The following is a 25,348-nucleotide window of genomic DNA, read 5'->3' as shown; positions in this document are numbered from 1 at the left end:
TCCCTGGAGCCTCACTCTCCCCCCTCCACCATTAAGGCACATAAAACATAATATTCTGTTCTACTTTGGCTAATCTTTATTCCTCTCCTTTCCAGTGCATGCCTCCATCTTTCTAATTGTTCCTCCACCTGCTCCCTGCTTTCACTGCATATCACAATATCATCTGCAAACAACATGGTCCAAGGGAATTCCAGTCTAACCTCATCTGTCAGCCTATCCATTACCACAGCAAACAGGAAGGGGCTCAGAGCTGATCCCTGATGCAGTCCCACCTCCACCTTAAATTTAAATTCTTGTCACACCTAAAGCACACCTCACCATTGTTCTGCTGCCCTCATACGTGTCCTGTACCATTCTAAAATATTTTTTCCACCACACCAGACTTACGCATGCAGTACCACAGTTCCTCCCTTGGTACTCTGTCATAGGCTTTCTCTAGGTCCACAAAGACACAATATAGCTCCTCCTGACGTTCTCTGTACTTTCCCACGAGTATCCTCGGGGCAAATAATGCATGTGTGGTACTCTTTCTAGGCATGAAACAATACTGTTGCTCACAGTACTTAGTTCTGTCCTGAGTTTAACCTCCACTACTCTTTTCCACAACTTCAATGTGTGGCTCTTCAACTTTTCCTCTATGGTTCCCACAGCTCTGCAAAACGCCTTTGTTCTTAAAAATGGGAACGAGCACACTTTTCCTCCATTCTTCAGGCATCCTCTCACCCACTCGTATTCTGTTGAATCTCTCCAAATTGCTTCCATACCTTCACTGGTATGTCATTAGGAACCAACTGCCTTTCCATTTTTCATCTTCTTTAGTGCTTTTTTAACTTCCCCCTTACTGATCATTGCCACTTCCTGGTCCTTCACACTTGCCTCTTCTATTCTTCCTTTCTCTCTCATTTTCTGCATTCATTAACTTCTCAAATTATTCTTTATTCAGCTACTGGCATCAGTCAACACATTTCCATCTCTATCCTTAATCACCCTTACCTGCTACACATCCGTTCCCTCTGTATCCCTCTGTCTGGCCAACCTGTAGAGATCCTTTCCTCCTTCTTTTGTGTCCAACCTGGTGTACATGTCGTCATATCTTTGTGGTTCAAAATACACGAGGAAATTTTGTAACACTGTAAGGAAACTTGAACAAGCACTAAGCAGACATGCCGCTATATTTTGGAGAAGCTGCAGAGGTGCAGAGAGTGTGAAGCACAATTTAGTGTTTCAGTATTTGTTTGGAAGAGAAATCAACCCTTTTCTGGTGTACTTTTAAGATGAAGAAATTCAACTTTGTTTATGTGTATGATCAGGTTTGATCGAGAGTTGAATCAAAACCAAGATTCTTCGCTTTTTGTGGTAGTTAAAAGCCAATGCTTTAAGTTTAAAATGTAGTTTTTCTCTCTGCGTATCAGGACCAGTAACCAGAACGTGTTCTGGTTCATCATACATTTTCAAGCAATTCACTATAGTGTACATAATTTATGTTATTCTATTTTTATGTGGATTATTATAGGCACAGTGGATTACTGCTTCGCACATGTGGCTCACAGTTCTGATGACCGGCATTCACCTCCGAGGCCCGCCTCTCTGGGGTTTGCACGTTCTCCCCATGCGTGGGTGGATTTTGTCCAGGCACTCCCATTTCCTCCCACGTCCCCAAAATGTGTGGTAGGTTGATTGAAGACTAAATTTCCCATTGGTGTGAATGTGAGTCCGAATGATGGTTTATTCATATGCGCCCTGCGAATGGCTGGCGACCAGTTCAAGGTGTATTCTCCTGCTCACATGAATATAGCTGGAACGGGTACTAGCACACCCGCAAGCCAAGTGAGGATAAGCGGCACAGAAAATGGATGGATGGTTTATAATAAAGTCAGTCTGAAAATTAATAGTGCTCCTGGCGAGCTCTTCATTTCCTCTGTCTGAGCTTAGTATGAAAAGTGTTTACTGAAGATTGGATGAGAGTATATTGAGTTCATAGAGAGAGTTCTGTGCATGAGATCACAAACAGACACACTAGTTGAAATACGTATGTAGAGCTTGTTGAGATGTATTCTAAAATTTAAAAGGAGCCTAGATTGAGATGACGTGCATGCTCTTCCTCAGGAGAAAAGGATGTGACACACGAGCAATACACCTTTCTCTCAGTTTGGTATCGAACAAATCTCATCGTTGTCTAGGAGAAATAAATGAACCATCTCCTTTCAACATTTCTTTCTCCTGTGGACCAATTTTTGAGAGTAATTTAGTTCAAAGGTTCACAGGACAGTGCCACTAAAATTGACATATTGCACACTGATTGATGTATTTCATCAGATACAGATGTTGCTAAATCATGAAGCCTTAATTTAAAATTATGGTCAACGTTTTATTATGAGGGAGCATGGTGGATCAGCTGGAAAGGGTTGGCCTCACAGTTCTGAGGTACTGAGTTCAATGACGGTCCCGCCAGTGTGGAGTTTGCATCTTCTCCCCGTGCCTGTGTGGGTTTCCTCCGGGCACTCCGGTTTCCTCCCACATCCCAAAGACATGCAACATTAATTGGACACTCTAAATCAGTGATTCCCAAACAGTGTGCTGGGGTACATTAGTGTGCCGTGGGAAGTTATACAATTTTATGTAATTGCCCCCCCCCCCAAAAAAAATATATAAATATATATATTAATATATATCTATGCCAGTGAGGCACAATGACAGACAGAACAAAAAAAATCCTCTTCTATTAGATGGAAGGAAGTACATACAAGAATTAATCGATCCCTTTTTGGTGACATTTACTTTTGTTCGAGTGTCGTGGAATTTTTCAATTGTAAAATATGTGCCTTGGCTCTATAAAGGTTGGAAATCACTGCTCTAAATTGCTCCTAGGTGTGATTGTGAGTGCGGCTGTTTGTCTCCATGTGCCCTGCGATTGGCTGGCAACCCGTTCAGGGTGTACCCCCGCCTCCTGCCCGTCGACAGCTGGGATAGGCTCCAGCACTCCCCACGACCCTTGTGAGGATAAGCGGCTAAGAAAATGGATGGATGAATTTTACTATGAGAATCGGAAATCTCACCTACGCAGACAAATGCAAAGTATAGAAAAAAACATGTACAGTAAATGTAATGGCAAATACCTAATTACAACATGCAAAAAAAAAACAAAACCATAATTAAATGTCTTTACCAATGACAGCACTGTCAGATCTTATGCCCAATGTGAAATTAAAAAGTCAATAATGGGAGAGGTTTCACTGCCTGTGTCCTGGACACACTTCATTTTCTGTTTTATTATAAATATTATGGAATCCGGACTTCAGGAAGCATTAAAACTCACTGGGAAGAGTTCTTCATTGAGAACACAAACTACAATCAGCAAAAGAAGTGCAAATGAAGCGGCTGTTGAAAGTAAGCCCCTATTGCGAAAGTTAAGTAAAGAACACATCTCCCTGCGTGTCCAAGGCCCAGTGCTTGTATCAGTGCTTGTTTTCCTGACCGAAGAGTGGTCCTCTCTTCATAATAAGTGTCTAGACCCTCTTCTGTTGGCACCAACTAGTAATAGAAATGGCTGCAAGTGATTATTTTTGCTCAACCAAGTTGGAAGTCAATATCTGTAAGTATGATGTTGGCGCGAATTACTATTCAAAGACCCCTTGTGACCTAACAAATTTTGCATGATTTTAAACTGCCAGTGAATGTTTTGGTGTAGGAGAAACATTGCTCTAAAACAGCCTACTGTTGCAAAAAAATTGACAAACAGTTAGAGGCACTTTCCTATGAAGCTGTTCCAACCTCTGAATCCCAGAGGGAGATTATGCTTTTGCACATTGCAGTACAACCAAATGTTCCCAAGTTTGTTTGACGGGACCGTGCTCAAAAGTGGACGTTGTCGTACAACTGTTATTTGAAGAGCTGAATACATGGCAAAAATAAATGAAATAAAATACAGGGATCGTGGTCACGTCCGAGCAGAATACATGTGAGAACGCTCTCTTCTCTAGTAGATCGCTGCCTCCTGCTACTGTTTCATCTACAAGCTGAATTTATATGTAGCCCAAGCGGGCGCTCTGTCTTCATGGCCACTTGGACACCATCTCGTTTGGGTAAAGAGGTTAAATGCTTGGTCCGCGGAATGAAGTTTGGGTCAAGCGATGGACCTGCATTTTCCCATTTGGAATTCGGTGGCAGCATTCCAGGCAAAGGCAATTTAACTATCCAATGTGCTCAATGACCAGAGGCGAAGTCTGAACCCCACAAGTTTGCCTTATTTAAAGGGGAATGGGGACTCGTTCGCTGGGAATACTTAAATAATTTAGTACGGCCTTAAACGAATCTATTTCAAGCACTCAGATGGTATTTATATTGAGCAAATGCCCAGATAAGTGAATCGAATAATTTACTCCCTGCACTTGCTCTGTGTCAGAGAATCCCCAGAAGTAAACAGATCCTGGAAAAGAGAACCCCATTGCCAGATCACAAATTAAAATCATTCTTTCCAAATAGCTCAAAAAACACAAACACTTATTAATATTATTATTATTATGGGTGTTTTCTTTTTGTCTGGAAACATTTTGTATGATTTTTTTTTTTTTTTTATGATGAAAGCATACTTCATAACTTTAATGTCTGCTTATTAAGCACTGTCTTACGAGCGTGTTGTGCGTGTCTCGTCATCCTCAGGGCCATCTATCCAAAGCTGCTGTCTTTTGCGAGCGTGACTGAATGAACATCAGTGGAGCAGGTTGCTTGACCAGGCTGGCGACCGCATAGTTCCTCTGACATTTTGTTATGTTTGCACACAAGACAGAGTTGGAAGTTGAGATAGATGGGTAGGGGTCAAAAGATGTGAAAGTCAGAAAGGGGGGAAAAAATAAGAGGAATATAAATCAATGGAAAGGGAACATGTGGCTGTGGATTTTTAACAGCCGTATCCCACCATCTCTGATCAAAGCATCCTATCACCCTTCAGGGCATCTATGCTGAGTGCCTCCCATAGCTACTAAAAATTCATCCTGCCAAGGAATAATTTTAACACCTCTCCTCGCGTACTCCTCACATATTTGTCCATCTATTGCCAGCAGCTCAACACATCATCGCATTGCACACGACAGCACCTGCATATTTGTTTAATATCATAGCCCACCAAGTAGGTCATGTGGGGTCAAATGGCAATAAATACTTAGCAAAGCTGTTCACTGTGAACATTGAGTGAATGTCTACAAAGAAAGTGGAGAGGTTCGCTTGCTTGACTTCAGTTCCCTGTGGAAGTTGAAGATGTGAAGATGAAATGGCACCTACACACTTGATAGCCTCAGTAATTTCCTCCTTAGTAATGCTTACATTTTTGTGGAGTTCCGTTGTCTCTGGACTCAAGCACACGAGAGATGACTTGTTAACCATCAGAGAGTTTTCCCTGGTCTTATTTTCAATGGCTCTATCAAATTCGCCGAGTCTTTTTCCCGAGCAACTCACCGGAGCAGCGACGGCTCCAGCATCTGCGCTTCTACGGAGTGTGGAGGCGACGGCACTGCAGGGGGAGGTGAGCCTGAATCCATGTGAAACTCCGCAAGAGAGGAAACAGATGAGCACTCATGTTGATTCACTTTCCGAATCTATGCTTCCTTCCCAACAAAATAGACGAGTTTCATCTCCTGATTAGGACCTGAGAAAACTTCGGACATTCCACTTGGCTGTGTGAACGCATTCGTGATACAGCTACAGTACATAGCTACCCAGCTTCCATACTCATACGGCGGATCTCGCCGTGGGATATGCTTCTTTATCTATGATAAATGGCGTATGGATGTCACACAGTTTAGCACATAATGTAGCTCGCTTTGGAGTCGCTATTCTTTAACTGTATGCCATTTACTCACTATAGGAGTCTGGCTTATTTATACTGCAGTGTCTACAAGCTAGCATGAATGCAGTTCTGCTAATGCTCGCCAAACAAGTAGAAAAAAAAAACACCCAGAGTCAGCCCTTATTATCTTAAGAGATTTTAACAAAGTTAAACTCAATTAAGAACTCTGTAATGTATTTGGGATGAGTGTTGAGGAATAATGTGCTGCTGAAGATGACTTTTAAGCAGAGCTGTCACTGTGCTATGCGTCGGACAGAAACCATTTTTTAAATCGGCAGCAGAGGCTCAGCTGAAAAGCGTTGGTCTCACGATCAATCTGAAGATCTGGGTTCAATCCCAGCCCTGCCCGTGTGGAGTTTGGATGTTCTCCCCATGCCTGCGTGGGTTTTCTCCAGGCACTCCGGTTTCCTCCCACATCCCGAAAACATGCGACATTAATTGGACACTCCAAATTGCCCCTAGGTGTGCAGTTGTTTGTCTCGAGGTGTCGAGGGTGTACCCCACTTCCTCCCCCTTGCCAGCTGGGATAGGCTCCAGCTCTCCCCGCGACCCTTGTGAGGATAAGTTGCTGAAAAATGGATGGATTAATGGATTTTGGTGGAAAGGTGAGTAGACATGGTTAGCTACTGTTTCTTGAAGGATTCTGAAGAGCAATGGTAGGTTGGTGATTGGGCAGAGGTTGTCATGGTCTGTTCCAGGTTTCTTGATTTTTAGTTTAGCCATAACCATAGAGTCCTAATAACCACGTTTTTGCTGTAAAAAGTAGTTAATCATAGAGACTTCCTTGAATGGTTTTCTGCAAGTGTTAAGATAAAACTAAGGAAAATATAATAGTGTAACATTTATATGTACGTTTTTGTCCCATCGCTACATTTGAATTGTGTGAAATGAAAAAATTGCCTGTTGATAGTGTGTCACGTATTATCGTGAAAACATACAAAGAACACACCAGGAGGATTTAAATTCCTCGTGTCAAAGGGGAATTCACGAGAAGAACACGATGCTCCCCGCTCAAGCCCACTTGAGCCCACAATTATTCAAAAAGTCACTAATGCATATTGTCTGGCTTAATGCTTTGCAGCTGTATTTAGGATGTCTGTTCCACTGCGGCTCTCCAGCTGTATTTCTCTCATCGATGTCTCCATCCAAAGATGGAACACAATGATATCTCACATTGCTCCAAGGTCTGAATTTCCCTGATCTCTGCCTCTGCCATTGTTACACAACTCTCGGCAAGCCTTTAATCTATCGTCACACCGTGAGGGCCTTGTCTCGTGGGTCAAAAATGATACAACAACAACAATGATACAACAGGATGCTGCGACCAAGCCAAGGAAAACCCAATGGCAACCAGGAAGGGTTATGCACTCATAGTCAGAATAAACGTTTCCAAAATCATTACCAATATTATTTTATCCAAAACTCTGAAAAGTTCTATAGTCTACACCAGGGCTCAACAACCTTTTAGAGGCTGAGGGCTACTTCGTGAGCACCGATCATATGAAGGGCTACGTGATTTGTTTGCGGCAAACTTCAGACTAATTTATTGTGGTCAATGACATTACAGTTTTTTTTTATTTTTTTTATTCACGTAAGCAAGTCAGATTCAGAATTTAAAGCACAAATAATGGTAACAATTTGTGGCCTATGGTATTTTTAGAACATACCTCGCGAGCTACCATTCGTCCGCCGGCACCGCATTGGTGGCCCCTGGTCTACACTTACTCTCATGGAAATGCTCTTAACACGGAAATATCAAATTTCATAGTTCTTTCAGATTGGCAACACAACATTTATACACTTTTATTCACTGTCGTTTCAAAAACGAAAATGCATTCATGGCCACGGAGTGAAGTGGAGAGAGGAATGCAAAAGTGAGACCCAATACTGCTATCAAGTCGCAGCGGAGAGCTGGAGAAGCTTACCACTTTTAGCGTATGGGACATTCCTGGTGACTTGATGGCTGATGGAAGCATCATTATCCAGAAAGCAATATGACAACCCCTACCCACCACCCCCCGAATATGCTTACAGATGTCTTCGAGCAATGCTGCTTGTCTCCCTGACTCTCGTTTACTCCCATTAGACCGAGGATGCTTGCCCATTTACTACTCCCTGGGCTGGTGTTTATTTGGCTATTTTGAATAGAGTGATATAAAAATGACATAATGAACAACTCCAGACAGTACAGTGGCAAGTCTGAATGGGAGTTTGGAAGATAGATGCTGTTTAGGAGAAAGCAGCCATTCCGATTGCTTACCACTCTGGTAAGGTCTGTTAACAGAATTTGATAACTGAGCTGCCTTCTAATTTTTTTTTTTTTTTTTTGCGCAGCACTTTGACTTTCAAATAGGATATGTAGAATTTATGGGCTGACTTTTCTCATTTCAGTGAAGATGTACAGTATGTGTCATTGATGCAGCTGAGGAAATACACCGAAACGTCTTTTCACTGTCAAATGAAATCAAGTGCTCCATAATGAAAGAAATTAATATTACGGATATAAGATATTTTTTGGGGGAGAGCATCAATACCTGAAATTGTGGAACAAACCTTGACTGTGATGTATCATGACAACTTTATTTTTCAATTGTTTCTTTAAAAAAAATACCAGTAGTAGTTAGGTTGCTAAAATGCCTCCACACCTATGTGGTTGTGACTTTTGACCTTTCCCATCCGGGATCGTCATAGTGAGTCACTTGCATGTTTTTTTTTTTTTTTTTTTTTTTTTTTTTTTTTTTTTTTTGGGCGAGTTTTTATGCCGGATGTCCAGCTTACTCCCCTTTTTTCTTATTTAATTTTTTTTGGGTCTACATTAAGGATAGACTGTGGCAGGGCATTGGAGTACTGTTAAAAATGACATTTCACAACCAAGTAAAACCAAGTTGTGAGTTGGCTCTTTCCGAGTATCTGGCTCTGAAATTTGCCAAATTAACAAGTCACAGTAGGTAAATATTTATCTGAAATGTGTTTATAAAACCGCTGTTGTACTTTTGTAATTTATTTACACCTGACTTAAACCCTATAATTTGTAACCTGCGCTCGTGTGATGAATGGTATCTATTCATCGCTGCTCTTGGGATGAATTGAGTTTGTTGTACCAGAACCATCTAGCTTACTTTAAGATCCCGTCACTTGAGCACTCATTTAATACATCTCATAATTCATTTTATTAGCTGTAAAGTGCAAAGAGCCATGGAGTAGATGTCATTAACCAATTAATGTATCCAGAATGAGTGCACATGTTAATATCAGATATAAATGGGGCTATAAATTATAATGATCTGTTGACCCACACATCTCTTCTTCCTCCTTCCAGAGACTTTGTTACCCTACAGCGAGCACACCTCATTTCCTACATTTGCTCCCGTCATAATTAATGGCAGCGGGATGGTTTTATCAATTGTGCACTTAGTGATTGGCCCGTTTTTCTTGCATGGACACATTTCGGGAACAAAAAAAGCCAGAAATACATCAGGAAGGTTGTGTTCAGGCAAACAAACACCTTTGCAAATGGAGGTTTGGGAAGTGGACCGCAGGTGCAGTGCAGGTGCAAGAGTAAATGAAAAATACACATGCGCCTGCGCGCGTACACCAACACAAACATTTATTTTTCCTGTAGCATTTTTATTTTGACAAGGGAGCATGTGTGATACAAAATGTTTAGGAAAGACTCAATTCAGATTTTAATAATGTTGCTCATGTTACAACACAATTTTTTAATTTGGTAGTACAGTAATGGGGTATATAGTGCTTTCTCTTTTCTACTCTATTGTCACGATTAACGAAGACCAGGGGGTCCCCAACCATTTCTGCACCACTTCAAGACACATTTTGATGGATCCGCATAGAAATAAATGAAAATGAATGATTACGTATACAACTCACCATTTCACTGAATGTAGTCATTGTCCTTTGTCCTTTCATTCCATTTCCTGTGGTTGTTCCTTTTCAATGAGCCGGTCCCATTTTGGGGTAACCTTTTTTTCTTTCAAATAACCCCGATTGGCTGTCTTTTAATGTTAGGTACTTAGGTTTCATGTGCCAAAACAGTTTTAATGGCTTCACTATCTCATTTTCACAACATACACAATATTGTCAAAAGTATTTGCTCACCTGCCTTGACTCAGATATGTATTTAAGAGAGATGCCATTCTCAAGCCATAGGGTTTATTATTACATCAGTCCACCAATCTGCAATTACAGTATATCATCTTAAACTCTTCTGGAAAGGCTTGCGAAATGGTTTAAGTGTGTGTTTATGGGAATTTATGACCATTTTTTTCTCAGAAGCCCATTTGTGAGGTTACACACTGATTTTTAGACAAGAAGGCCTGGCTCTCAGTCTCCACTGTAATTCATCCAAATGGTTTGAGGTCAGGATTGGGCAGCCCCGTCAAGCTCATCCACGTCATACTCTTAATTAAGGCAGGGAAGAGAATACTTTTGCCAATATATAGTACTTTATTCTGAAGTCTGGGTTTGGTGTGTGCAAGTCAATTAGCAATAAACACCTTAAACAGGAGTGAAGATATTGTATCCGAAATGCAGCTGTCCTTTTCATGGCAGTTGTAGGTTCTTCTACTGTCATATTATTTGGTCTGCGCACCTTTTTGAAAAAGCTTTCTAAATGTTTTTATTCTTTTCTTGGCGGGAACACATTTTGCTCGCTGGTAGTAGGCTTCCAGTCGATGAGCATGTGAACAGAGGCAGAGTTGGATGCGAACGACTTTCAAAAATAAAAATAAAATAAAATCTTTCAGACTCTAATTATCAATCAAGTAAATTTTGTTAATTAAAATAACCTATCCATAGGGTTCCATGAAATTGTTAGTTCAAAAATGAGCCATGTGATATTTAGACACTTTTATTGTGATAATATTTCTGTTTGCCGATTACTTCTTTTCCTTTCGGCTTGTCCGATTAGGGGTCACGACAGCGTGTCATCTTTTTCCATCCAAGGCAAGCTCGTGCATCCTCCTCTCTAACACCCACTGTCCTTATGTCCTCCCTTACCACATCCATCCACCTTTTCTTTGGTCTTCCTCTCGCTCGCTCTCTCTTTCTTGGCAGCTCCTTCCTCATCACCCTTCTACCAATATACCCACTCTATCGCCTCTGAACATGTCCAAACCATCGAAGTCTGCTCTCTCTAACCTCGTCTCCAAAACATCCAACCTTGGTTGTCCCTCTAATGAGCTCATTTCTGATCCTATCCAACCTGTTCACACCAAGCGAGAACCTCAACATCTTCATTTCTGCTACCTCCAGTTGAAGTTTCTGTTCTTTCTTCTTTGCCACCGTCTCCAATCTGTACATCATGGCCGGACTCACCAGTATTTTATAAATTTTGCCCTTCATCCTGGCAGATACTCTTCTGTCACATAGAACACCAGACACCTTTCGCCAACTGTTTCACCCCGCTTTGACCAATTTCTTCACTTCCTTACCACACGCTCCAATGCTTCTTCAAATTGCCGATTACACATAGTGTAAAAAATGGATGGCTGGACGGCGGAACGGACAGACAGACTGATAGATGGAGGACAAATCGAGCAAATGACAGACAGATTCACTCGGTAGGTAGCTACCTAGCTGGAGAGATAAATTGACAAAGTATAATTTGATATTTTTACCTTTAATATACATTTTAAACCCCCAGCCAACAGCTAAAATCGGTTAATAGCGTATATAAGCACGCTGCATTTGTCCTAAGGCAATTTGTTTGAAGGGTCTCATTTCCCAAGAAATTTCAAAAGAAAGCTCGTGCAGGGGTGGCGTGGATGGCGAAGTTGCTTTCTGTGTCTGTGTTGAGAGGGAGGGGTGCGGTGTATGCGTGTGTGGGTTGGGAAGGTTGTGAGGGAGGCTCGAAGCTGACGCCGACTGCGCCTTGGTGCGGAGTGAAGCGCTCACCTGCTCAGAGTGGCACAAACTCACGAGCTGCCGCACTAACACGAACACGGAACCTCGCAGACACAGTCTGACCCGACAGAGGAAAGGACAGGGGACGCGACACAATCCGGGGAGAAGATTTTGGGGGCTCCCGCTTTTTTGTCTTTGCGGTTCTGCTGTGGTTGTTGCTCGCTTCGTCCGCCGCGATGAGGACTGACCTGGCTCTGGTCCTGACAGCAGCCCTTCTTCTCGACACATTCCGGGTGAGATTTATTCTACTTTTGCCAAGCGACGCGTTGTCGAAGACGCCGTGGTACTGTTCTATGTTGCCGTTGCAAAGAGTTAAAGCCCACGTTGAAAATAGTCAATGGGTTCGGAAGCAATCCATCCGGCGCGCGTAGAAATCCACGGCAACGCGTTGATTTCTCAGAAGTACTCTTTCCAACAAGCTCTATAATTATAAGTATTTTACAAGTTAAGAGACACAACAGATTGGGGACGAAGTGATGCTCTAGTATAACGGATCGTTTTCCTAGGATTCTGCTCTCAGCACTGAAACGGAAGTATACGTCTAACGCGGGGCATTTACGCGGATAAATTATTTTGGTTCTTATTCTATGCATTTTTTTTTTTTTTACTATTACAGTAGTTAAGAAAATAAATAGAGACAAAATAGCGCACACTTTGTCCAACTTAAACCACTTAAGTATTCGAATCTGTCGTGTGAGCGCAGGGCATCGGAACTATCAAATTGTTTCTTATGGTATAGCCTACCTGTCGTCAAGATGTCATTATCAACCGGTGTATGCGACGTAGAAAACGACGTCTTCCTACATTTGTACTACTCTCCTGCCGGGATGCTCTCACATGAACGCTGTGTCTGTAGTCATTCAGGCACCAGCCACCAGCCACCAGCCTCCACTCTGCACATTCAGTGGCCTTCATGCCCTGGACTTGGGTCGTTTCATTTTACAAACACTGGCTACATGCAAAGTTTATACGTCTACACTTATGCATTGTTAACTTTCCAAAATCACTTTGGGATTTTGTTGCATGCTCTTCTTTACATACTACACGCATTATTATATCCTACAATGTGCACCCCTAAACATCGGATCAGCAGAACAAAGCTCATCTATGGACTGTTTATATTCCTTGAGGAATATGTTTCTTCTCAAGATCATGTCGTTAACCCCATTAGTGAGGCTTTGGTGCCGACTTCTACTAGAAGCTTTCAAGTCAATCTTTCCATCCATCCATTTCTTCGACTCTTATCCTCACGAGGGTCACGGGAGTGCTGGAGTCTAGCTGTCTTCGGAAAGGAGGCAGGGTACACCCTGAACTGGTTGCCGGGCAATCACAGAGCACAACTAAACAAACAACCATTCACACACACACACAATCACACCTAGGAGCAATTTAGAGTGTCCAATAATGTTGCCACCGTGCTGCCCAAGTCAGGCATTGGACCAGAGAAAATAAATCAATAAAAAGTAAAGTAAAGAGTTATTGGCATCTCACACTGTACCATTCCTTTCAGGTAAATAATGGCGAGCAATCCATGGCTGAAGGTCCTTGCCAACCTGGCTTCTCACAAAGCTTCTACTCCGTCTTAATCCCAAGGGATATATTGCAAAGCGAGGCCGTACGTAAAGGTAAGGGATGCTTGTAATTTGTGTCACATTACTTTTGAATAAGACTACATCATAGTACCCCCACTGTCCCTATGCCCCCCCCCCCTCAAAAAAAAAATCCTTCCCTGTTGTCGCGTTATTGAAAATAAATACTGTAACGTGCTAAAAACCAGGGCTGATCATTTAGATTATTGGTGTCTGGACAGGCACGTGCACAGACACGTTTGGGGTAGATGCTCAAGCTAAAAATTGGCGTCCATCGCCAAAATCATTCCTAGCAATTGTGAAAAAAATAATAAGGGATAATGGATTTATTTCTTTTGACACAATCAACACAGTCAATAATGCAACTATAAATAAATAATGTAAACCGAAGCTACAGTGGATATAAAATCTACACAGCCCAATGGCAATTTTTTGTGATATAGAAAAATGAGACCAAGATAAATCATTTAAAAATGCCCACTATTGGTTTACCTATATCCTGTAGAAAAAAATTCAATATTTTATAGTGGGGAAGCAAACATAAACAAGTGAGATAATGTGGTCACACATATGCACATGCACTCTTATACTGTAAATGAAGATGTGCCTGTGTTCAGAAACAAGCAATCATATTCAAATGCATATTAAATGGTCGTCAGCACACAACTACCACATTTTGATGTGCTGCCTAAAAAAAAATCCAAGCTGTTCTGTCAGGTTTTTCATTTTTCTAGTCATATCTGATATAAAAACACTTTGGGTGGAAGTGATGACACTGAAGGAATTTACATTATTTTACTAAATATTGATGGATGAAAAAAAGTGCTACGACACAAAGGTCACTTTTTTTCCATCCAGGGCAAAAGGACAAGTGATTGAGCACCACTTGCGGGTCTTTGTGTGCACGTGCCTGCGTCTGGAAAACCTTGTGGTTAACTCGGGTTATTCACTCTCTTTGCCGCATGTGAGTCATCTCGTAAACTGCAGCAGCCCCGTACGCATCTCATTGCATGGTGTCCCCCTTCATTGATTAGTTTAACAGACTAGCATATGTTGTCACCATCGCACCGCGACGTCTTAAGCGGCTCCGTTTGTTGCTCCAATTTCACAGCCAGGCCGGCAAGTTTTCGAGCCGATAGTGCAGGAAATGGAATCGACATCCTTTGTCTAATCTGGCACTCCTCCTGCCAATGTGGGCTAATTGCAATTCTCTATTGATCCTTTTGCCCCCCCCCCCCATTGGTGAGCAGTATTGTTTAGCTGTGGGCACACAATAGCCCGTGTTGTCGGCAATTGCACAGTATCCATACGGTATGTATCCTCACTCTTTGGTTAGGACAATCCTGGCTAGGAGACACGTGTCTCGGCTTTCTCTCCAGTGTGCACAAGTGTTTAGACATTTGGACGAGACGTTCATTTTTTTTTTTTTTTTTTGTGGGAGCTCTTTGTATGGAACAGGAGATGGCTGAGTTTTGAACTTCCACCTGGTTTGCCCTGGCTGAGAATGAAATTCGGAGTCATTCTTTGTGGTAGTGAAGTCTTTAGTCCAGCAGGGGGTGTCACTACAATCAGAAACAGTCCCAACATAAGTAGTTGCTGCCTTGTATTCTTTTTACTTGTTCAGTTTGGTCCCAGCCACATGCCGTTGTTGTTCCCTAAACAACGTTGCGTAATCGAGTAGTAAGAGGGTGTGTATGTGGTAACTCCATTCACCTATTTACTCTTTGTGATAATCCATGGGAATTGAAGCATTTTTTTTTCAAAAATCCTCCGCTAATTAATGGCATCTAATTTTTAAACTTGTATTATAGAATTATCTAGATTTGTAATTACGTTTGTTTTTAATGATTCAATTCATTAAATGAATGAAATGAACGAGGAATTATAATTTGATTGTAATGTATTATTATGATTTCTGACCTTCATTCTAAATAACACAGAAAAAGGGAAACCGTCACTGTGGTCTATCTGTCACACACCCACGCGCACAAGCTGAGCTGCTTGTCACCTTCACGTGTAGCTGCAAGTGCCAGATATAAGCATTCCTAAAAGCCCCTTAAGGGACACACTTCAGACACCTGATTTATTGACTGTAATGGCGACATTGGAGCAATTTTACGGAGGTTTGGGAGGGCTTTAATAATAACATTGTTTAACCCAAAACTGTCAGATGGGGGCAGGAATCATGCCAGGACCCACATGCACACGCACGCAGGCACACAAGAAAAGATAAATTGTAGTCTAAGGTATGCGGTAAAGTAAAATATCACATTTGGACTTCACTGAAATTATTATCGTCCTTCCTGTGAGTATGGCCTCAAGTGGTGTTCTCTCTGACACACTGAAATCAAGGACAGCCCTACCCACCCAAACTAGAAATAGAGAATACCCCCACTACATAGTCTACTGCTGGCTCAGTCACAGTTAACTGCTGAGAGTGCAATTTTAAACTTTCCAGTCTTTTTGGAGCAGTTCACAAACTGACAATTTATCACCTTTTTGTAGGAGCCTGGATGAGCACAAGAATGGATTTCCAAGTTCACTGCAAAGAAAAAGCAAAAAGTGGACAGTGAAAATTGGCACTGTCACACACTCAAATTGTTAATGCCCTTTAATAATCGGACACAATTTTTTTTCCTTCTTCCTTGCGGTTACTTATGTTTATATTTAAAAAAGAAAAGTGTTTTAAGTCCCCTCTGGATTTGTTTTGGATTCATCACAGTTCTCATTTTTTGTTTTTCTTCCAGTATTTATTCAAATTTATGTCAAAATGGAAATGCCTTATTATATTGTTGTCTGCTTTTGTTGTTGTTTTGAATGAAAATGATAATTTATTTTGAATATAACAGTCTTATCACTTGAACTTGGAATTGGACTTTGGCTCCTCAAAACAAATCTCTGTGGCCCTTTAAGATTTGTTATTTGATTTGATTAGATTTTTGTTCCTTTAAATGTTTGAAACGTTTGCTGAAACTCTCAAAGTAGTGGTTTTCGCACCCGGCTTCAGAAGACATTTCCATTCTACTCATTATCCGCTGTATTTATCTCGCAGTCGGTCTTAAAATACAATCACACAAACGCACGGACACACACACACACACACACACACAACCACACAGGAAGAGTATACACATGCAGAGCTCCCTGCTTGGTCACGCGCAATGATTTTGTTTTTTTGGCATAGATTAGTGTTCTGGCTGTGAGGAAAGGACAGCCCAATTTGTCAAGACAGAGCACGGAGCTAATCAAATGAAAGAAACGCCTACCAACGTTAATATGAGCCAACAAACAGGACACCTCATTCATTAGTCTGCCTCTGTGGGACAAATTATTTCTCTGCTGACATACAGAACTCGACATCTAAGCAATGACACACCAAGTACAACTTGTTCATCATTTGCTCCTGACATGAAACAATCAATACGCAACAAAAAAAATGCAGCATATTCAATTTGTCTTTGTTTTGTAGTGTTTAGTCACATTAAACATTAAAAGCTGAAATAGAGCTTGGTTTGCCCGAGTTGACTACTGTAAAATATTTTAAGTGCTTTTACTGCAAGACGTGAGGTAAATGGATAATTGACAGGAATGCCCAACAGTGTAGCTTCTGGTGAGCCTGTGTGCTCATTATATAATCATAGAATATTCTGTAAGTCATTTTAAGGTACTGTATCTGCTCAATCTTAAATAATCCTGTCATTTTCCCCCTTGATTAGTTTGTTAAAACAAAGGTTAAGGGCTCTCTCCCACTGGGCCAGTTAAAGTTTAAGCTTACCTTGATCGAACTTGTCCACCTGCCCATACTCCGATAATGCTGTACTCATTCACATATGAGCATGCATCACTTCATAATACAACTTTACTTTGCATATTATATCAATTCACTGGTTTCTATTTTTATGGACGCCACATTTGCAGCTGAGAACACATCTTGATTACCATGCAAGCGCAAGGCCAATTTGGCAAACCGGTGACATCCTTTATATTATCTGCATGCCGAGGTCTCCTTGCACTTCTTTTTTTTTTTGCATACTTTGCATTCTTCTACCTCAGAGACTTGCGCAAATGAGTTTCTTCTGCTGCTACGTCAAAGACTGTCAGTGCGATTTCAGCACTGCTTCTTTAAACACAAGAGACACGCTACACGACCCCGCTAACGGGTACTTCCCTCAATGACAATTGTGGGTCCAAAAAAAAAGGTGCTACTGTTTCAGCCAGGCTGGAAAGATAAGTCTTAAGAACTGGTGCTCTGAAATGATTCTGAAATGCACCCTGTGACGAAAACTTGGGTTGTATCGCAACAATCTCTTCTTGCTAAAATGCCTCCCTCATCTCATAATTTTTCCTCCTTCGCCCAGGGTGTCTGCCTGGGAGGCACTTCAGCACGAATCTCCCTTCGCTCTGTCTCTTTGCCCATGTGCTGAATCAATTCTTAATAAACCATCTGAAGGCTTCCTCTGCTATACCTTTCATTTCCACCCCTCAAAGCTGCAGGGCAAATTAGCCTGCCAAGAAGATGAGAGCGTGCAAGCGGCAGAAGAAAGCAAAGGGGGGGAAAAAAAAACGTTCTACACCTACAATTAAATTAACAAATCTCTGTTCTTAATTAATCAGGGAATTACAAGTAGGTTTGGTGGTGTGAGACGTGACTGACATGGCAAGTGCTCGCTGCTTCTGCATTTGTTACGGATGCTGCAAATGAAAGCTAGGTAGAACCGAGCCACAGAGCACCTCCAGGCAGAAGATGAAGGCTGCCGTCTAAACTCCTTCACGCCATCGCTTTCTTTGTTTTGTTCTTCCTCCCACAGTCTTCCATGGTCATCATTCCATCATCATTATAACCTCACTCCAACTATCCCTCGACTATCCCCCATTATCCACTCAAATCTCCCGCATTCCCAGTCTAGAATTTACCAGCTCTAAAAGATCCCGTATGTTTGCTAATGAGGTGTGTGATTGACAGCTGGATTAAACCATCACTTTGTAATTATTTCCTTCCCGTGTTTTCGTTAATCACACCCCCAGACTAGTGAATGTGCACGCACGAGTATGCACACGTATGTAAGCACGAGATGAGCGTAGGATGCACAATACTTAGTGCCTTTCTCAAAGCTCGGTGTCTAGCAGGGCGATAAACCATTGATTATTTCCACTGCACTAAAGTCAACAATATGCCAATCATCCAAAAACACCTACACTCTGCCACGTTGGTCTTTGAAAGAAATCTGTGCAGAATTATCTCTCTTCATCCAACTTTCTGTAGCACCTCATTCTGTTCCACTCTCAACATGAATCTTGTCTTCGTGTGGCACTCCTCCTTCCCTCCTTTCTCCAGCTCCCTCACAGGAGCTTGTTCCCTTGACGGCCACCGTATTTTTTTTTTTTTTTTTTAGTTTTTGATCATTCTCAGACTTAGCGCAATACAACTTCTTAGCTTCAACAGTCTGCCAGGCCCAGAGGAAGATTGTAGCCCTTTTTATTACCCTCACGCGTTGGCTCTCCTTCTGATGTGCTAAAAAAGACAATAGACAGAAACAGCAGGCAAGAAGAAAGAAGTTCTGGCCTGTGTGGTGTTAAAGGCATCTGAGTTCTAAAGCCTGAAACTATTATCACACTAGCAGAGAGACTTTACGCAAAAGTACAGTCACTATGCTTGGAGTGTCACATAGCAAATTTCACTGCGACGCAACTGTCTTTCAAAGTCTCTGTAAAACATAATTGCTTTTCTAAAAGAGTTTAACCATGAAAACGGGACGGATCCAAAAATTCAAAGCATGCATTTTGCTTTAAAGTTTATATTGTCTGTGGCCTGCAATTGGCTGGCGAATAGTTCAAGGAGTACCACGCTTCTCGCACAGATAAGGATAAGCGGTATGGGAGATTAATGAATCAATGAATTAATTTTGTACGATGCTTTATCAGTGTGTTAATCACCGTGATTCTCACCACTAGCTATGTCGGATCCTTCTAGTGGCACATGAAAGAATCCTCCCATGCATTGTCTGAGCTGCTTATCCTCACAAAAGTCGCGCACGGGGGTGCTTGAGCCCATCACAGCTAACTTCGGACGAAAGGCGGACTGCACCCTTAACTGGTTGCAAACAGACAATTGAACATTTCCCAGGAAAAGTAGCACAAGCGTTGATCTGCGTGATATATGAATAATAGTAGTTGCAATATAAGAAGACCAAAGTACTGTGTATGTATGTATTTCAGTGGACGTCGGACAAAGTGGTTTTTTTTTGTTTTTTATTGAGCCACAGTGTGCACATGAACATTAAAGATTCAATTTTAATTCATTTCAATCCCGTTGACGATCGCTCACTTCAAATACATGCCCGTGTCCTCTTTCATAACGACAGTTGACCTTGAAAAATCAAAACATCTATCTTGACAAGAATCTTGAAACACTGTTTACAAAGAAGTGCACTCCTGCTGGGGTGCCCGGTGTCACCATTTTATTAGCCTTTTTAATACCATCAGTGAAGATACATGAGAGACACCATTGTTTTTTTTTTTTTTTATTAATTACATTTCCAACTTTGTGTTCTATGACTCCAGGTCCTCCATCCTTTTTCTTCTGCATCCTCTGTGTTCTCCTCTATTCTCAAAGATTCAACTGTGTGCTGAGCCCAAGAAATTAATGCGGTCCATTCATAGGGAGTTTTAAGACTCAATTAGTGATTAGCAAACAGGAAATTCTCCTGGGGTCATCCATTGTACCTTTCAACCTCCTTCAAGAAAGACAAGGGGTCTCCTAGCAAAGAGAATAACATATTAGGGTGCAATGCTCTGGATTTTCCCAGTCCACAATCTCCAAGAGATCAAATAAACTTCTTCTGGTTGATTAGAAAAGTGTAATAAACAGATATTAGGAATGGTGGTGTTATCACAGATGAAACCATACAGGGTAGACAAATTAAGAAATGGTTTCGTTATGCATCGTTTCATCACAAATAACATTGATTGTCTCAAAGGAGCATCTGCGATTTAAAGCTGAAAAGCTCTCCGGCAGCAAATTGGTGTCGTTATTTTGCAGTATTTTTTGACTACTCGCAAGTTGTGGGATGTAGCTGCAATTGTTGACTCATCATTTCAATAATTGTCTTCACAGTGGTTTCATTTCTAATTGAATCAATTAGGCTGTAATTGAAATGCTGCCATAGCTAAACAGAGGCAGTGGGGGTGTAAGAAGCCAGTAGGCAGGAAGAGGAAGCCAGCGCTTGTTTGGGTTCAGGCCAAAGATATACTGGAGCAGCAGAAATCAGTGGAAGACAAAACCCACTTTGTTTTTTGGGATTACTAAGAATTTCTATTCCGTAATTAGTCTTCTTTGGTCTCTGTTTAAGTATTTTTCTGGGGGTTATATAATGAGTCATGTAGTGGTGAGAATATTTGCCCCACGACCAAGAGTTTTGAATCTCAGATCAGGTTACTTCTTATTGTGGAGGTGTTCTCCAGGTACTTGACTTCCTCCCATATTCAAAAATCTAAAAAACAAACGAAAAAATGCATGCCAAGAAACAAGCAACTAGTCCAGTACTGCACATCTTGCGCTCAGCCCCCAGCTCATGTGATCTTAATGCAGTGGTTTGCAATTCTTTTCTTTTATGACCACCCGGAGGAAGAAGAAAAAAAATTTACCCACCCCCCACAGCCCCTGTGAATACACCTCAATATTTGAATCTGCCGTGGGTGTAGAGCTGGTCCACTGTTCCACGACCAGGACGAAAACCACATTGATACTCTTAAATCTTGGATTCAACTTCCCGATGGACTCTCCTCTCCAGCTCCCCTGAATAGACCTTACCAGGGAAGTTGAGGAGTCTGATCCCCCTGTAGTGGGAACACATCCTCTGGTCCCCCGTCCTAAAACGGGGGACTACCACACCAGTCAGCCAATCCAAAGGCACTGTCCCCGATGTCCACGCAGTGTTGCAGAGGCATGTCAACCAGGACAGATCCACAACATCCTAAAGGCTCTGGAACTCTCATCCACCCCTGGAGCCCTGCCACCTCGGTGGTCTCAACCCCAGAGATAGAAGAGCCCGCCTCAGAGAACCCAGACTCTGCTTCCTCATGGGAAGGCGTGTCGGTGGAATTGAGGTCTTCGAAGCATTCTTCCCACCGATTCACGACGTCCCAAGTTGAAGTTCAGGGTGTACCCCTTCTTCACCCCAAAGATAGATGTGATGAGGTTCAGCGCTCCCCCAACCCTTGTGAGGATAAGCGACTGAAAAATGGATGGATGGATCTTCTCGGTGGCTTCTCCCGACATGCTTGCCCTCTAGTGGCCGCCTGAAGAATTTCTCTTAATACTGGCTGCTGATTGGAACTGTTCATAATCCCCTCAACTTTGTGAAAGGTCAAAAGCTGAAGAAAAACAGCACCAAAAGTATGTTGCTAAACAAAATTTTTTCACGGTATTATGATATTGACTTAAATTTGCTGGCGTCCACTTCAAGGTGTACCCTGTCTCTCGCCCGAAGTTAACTGGAATAGGCTCGAGCATGCCGGGAACCCTTGTGAGGATAAAGAAAATAGATGGATGGATATTATTATAGATTAAATTAAAACACGACCAGAAAAATCAGCCTCGATAAATCATATTTCCGTGTGTGTATGAGCGTGTGCGTGCGTGCGCATGTGTGTGTGTGTGAGTGAGTGTTCTTGCAGGAAGGAGACCAAAAGCTGGTTGTGTCTCTGTCATTTTATAGCCTTCACAGTCCATACACACCATCTGGGCATTAAAATGCTCAAGCAGAGCTTTTAAACAAGTTTAATGTCTTTGAGCCATAACCTTCGTATTGTCGGACCCCCAAAGGCCTGCCAGACCAAGGTAGGAAGGAGGTCGCTTAATGTACGAAGCAGATGACAGGGATACAGAGTTCAAACACACCATGGAGCAACTCAATCTGCAGGAAATCGCCCCCCATTTTCCCCTCTATGCTCAGCCTCCTTTGTCCCTTCATTCAAAACAAAATGTGGAGATATATAAAAAAAAAAAAAACCTCATTAAAAATAATGGCCTCCACTCGCTTGTTTTATTTGTTTGGCTTTCCTTTCCTATCATCTCCTGCTTGCCTTTCTATTGAGCGAGTTGGAAAAGGCTGGAGGACACTTGCAACCTCAGCACACATACACACGTTTAAGCTTATAAAAAAAAGACCAGAGTGCATCTATTTTACAAATTATCGATTCCCCCGAAATATTGGTGTTTAACATTTGATCTTATTTAGCCTACTTATTTCAGTCAGCAGGGTATAAATTACTGATCAGTGAATGTAGGCATAAATGTGAACGTTTGTCTGCCTCTACGTGTTCTGCAATTTACTTCTGTCCAATCCCACCAGAATTGAATAAGCCTTATTGTCTTTTTTTTTTTTCCTGTTTTGTTTTTTGACATTAAAGATGCGGGCACGACATGACATGAAAAAAAAAAAGTGCTCAATTTGCAGCAGTGCACGCAAGCTAGTCAGCCAGTCACCAGGGGGCGAACCCATGGTTAAAGCTTCATTCACAGCGGGCCAACTTCAAAATAAAAACGGAAAAGGGCATTGATGGCCAACATAGTAATATAGGAAGCTTTTTTTTTTGTAGTTGGCCCACTCAGCATTTTAACAATCATCATCGGTGTCTTGAATCCATTTCAACCTTTGTTTAAAAAAAAACCCGCCTTGAGCAGAGAGGGACAGAAGAACTGTTGCGTTCTTTGCAATTTGTGACTGCGTACAACTGACCAATAAAGCAGAACAACGGAGACGTATCCATCCTTAACAATCCACTATACTGAAAAGGGGAATTTTCAAATGAAAAGTCAATGCTTGTAGCCTAATTGTAGTCTTTTATGCATACACTTCATTTTTTCCCCATTAATTCTAATTCCATTATGTTGAAATTTGTAATTACAGTTTGTAACACAATTTGATCTGACCAGAGGAGCAATTTCCAAAAAATCTCATGGCACACCAACAGGACACCTAAGGTCACAATGCTGAGTTTTTTTGTTTTACACATAAGTGCAACAAGATAAAAACAGAACTTAAACAGTGGTTTGTTTGTAGGCTTGTGCAGGACCAATCTAGTTTGTTTGTGTCTTTAAGCTTTGCCTCTCAAAAATGTTGGCACTTTGGCAGGAAATGCACACATCCATCATCTGCTTGTAGGTGGAACACTCAACACCTCCCACAACCCCAAATCGGCCGCCCTCCATTCACCCATCCACCCACGCGAGCACCTTCTCGGTAGCCTCATAAATCACTCATGTCTAGACCTTAACAGGGAAATAAAACGCCCAACCATGTGTCTAAATCATCTAAATGAGCCTGTCTGGAAAATCCATGTTCCATTCTTTAAAACTATTTGACACATACTGTACAGTGCATTGTGGCTGTATTATGTGAAAACGGGATCATTCAAAAGATTATTTGTAACAGGTCCCACTGGTCGGATTAGCCAAAGAGCATAAAGCAGCTCATTAGTGTAGTGTCACCACAATTTTACAAGACATCCAACAAAAGTAAGGCTTGTTGCATTTCTATATAATTAATGGCCATGAAAAATAAATGTTGACGGCCATGTCTGCGCCTTTAATACACGCAGCATAAACCATCGCAAAGGTTAAAGTGTGTATCAAGAAGAACGTTTTATTTTATTTTATGATAACGGAAAATAGGGCAGCACGGTGGACGACTGGTTACAGTGTGAGCCTCACACTTCAAAGATCCTGGGTTCAAATCCCGCACCTGCCTGGGCGGAGTTTACATGTTCTCCCCGTGCCTATGTGGGTTTTCTCCGTGCACTCCGGTTTCCTCCCACTTCCCAAAAACATGCATTCATTAGAGACTCTAAATTCACCAAAGGTGTGATTGTGAGTGCGGCTGTTTGTCTCTATGTGCCCTCCGATTGGCTGGCAACCAGTTCAGGGTGTACCCCGCATCCTGCCTGTTGACAGCTAGCATAGGTTCTAGAACTCCCACAACCCTTGTGAGGATAAGCAGCTCAGAAAATGGTTCAAAGTATGGATAGATGGATCACAGAAATTAGATGTTCACACATGAGGAAGCCATAAAGACACAATATGGATGATTACAAAAAAAAAAAAAAAACACACACAACAAGATTCCAAGACTAAAGTTTTTTTTTCCCCCCAAAAGATTTGGAGAAAACATGAGAACTTAATCTGCTAATAAAGAGAGAGCGAAAAAAAGAAAAGATTAAAAGATAAATGATTTAAGTTGTAGCCAAAAGTGGGAAAAGGAGGCTGTGTTTCAAGAATATCAGATCTCCACAAGGGTACTGGGCGACTATCGACCCAGATAATGCTGCAGTGTGTGTCATGCGATTCGGGGCAAAAGGTAAGTAGGAAATCAAAACAATCCAATTCTCTTTGTGGAGAGGGTGGAGAGAAAACTGATACATCGTCTATCCCAGCAGAGCAATGAGCTCCTTTATTCATGCTCCTATGAAACCATCTTTCAAAGCATAACCCTACCACCAAATCAGAGCCTGAGTTTGTGGTTCTGCCGCAGTGACTCTGTCGGAGGCAAAATAAACACTTTTATTCCTAAATGAGTGCTCATCTGAAAGCTGTGTGCATCAAAGCAAATATATATTGCAGTTTTAAAACAAACTTCAAAATTAGATTGATCATCTCTTGTTTTTTGAGAAGTCTTCTCTCGTCATTACCATAGAGGTTAGTGATCAGTACTACGGGAGTGACAAAAACGAGTTACATTAAGAATGCAAAGCCTTATCTGCCATATTTAATAGCTCTACGTGGAGGTAAAAGGGAGAAAGTACCATGATATGTGGTGCATCAAAGTGTTGGTCGCAAGCAAAAGTATCAATTCAAAAGCGAGTTACTGCACTTTTTTTTTTACCTCATCTGAATTGCCGCATATCGTGTGTGTGTTTGTTTGGATGGTTGTTTAATCTATGAGCGTACAAGCAATCCTGATGAAAACCAGATGGGAGCACCTAAATACAGCTATTC

The 25,348-nt window shown here is 41.7% G+C and overlaps 1 protein-coding gene across 5 annotated transcripts in view; it reads left to right on the top strand.

Annotated features, from left to right (window-relative positions):
- The window catches only part of LOC133512855 (cadherin-4-like), a 374,466-nt gene that overhangs the window by 85,654 nt on the left and 263,464 nt on the right, over positions 1-25,348 (top strand). For 2 of the 5 annotated variants that reach the window (XM_061842843.1, XM_061842853.1), the window contains one exon: positions 13,275-13,389. In XM_061842843.1, the coding sequence (XP_061698827.1) occupies positions 13,275-13,389 (115 nt within the window). Of the gene's footprint in view, positions 1-1,513; positions 1,669-11,333; positions 11,422-11,505; positions 11,998-13,274; positions 13,390-25,348 lie in introns of those variants that run through there. The other 3 variants (XM_061842868.1, XM_061842875.1, XM_061842859.1) reach the window with 3 other exon arrangements.

Source organism: Syngnathoides biaculeatus, chromosome 2 (assembly GCF_019802595.1).
Source record: "Syngnathoides biaculeatus isolate LvHL_M chromosome 2, ASM1980259v1, whole genome shotgun sequence".
Taxonomy (NCBI): Eukaryota; Metazoa; Chordata; class Actinopteri; order Syngnathiformes; family Syngnathidae; genus Syngnathoides; species Syngnathoides biaculeatus.
Note: the sequence above shows the minus strand (reverse complement) of the source record. Positions and strands in the feature narration are given on the sequence as shown.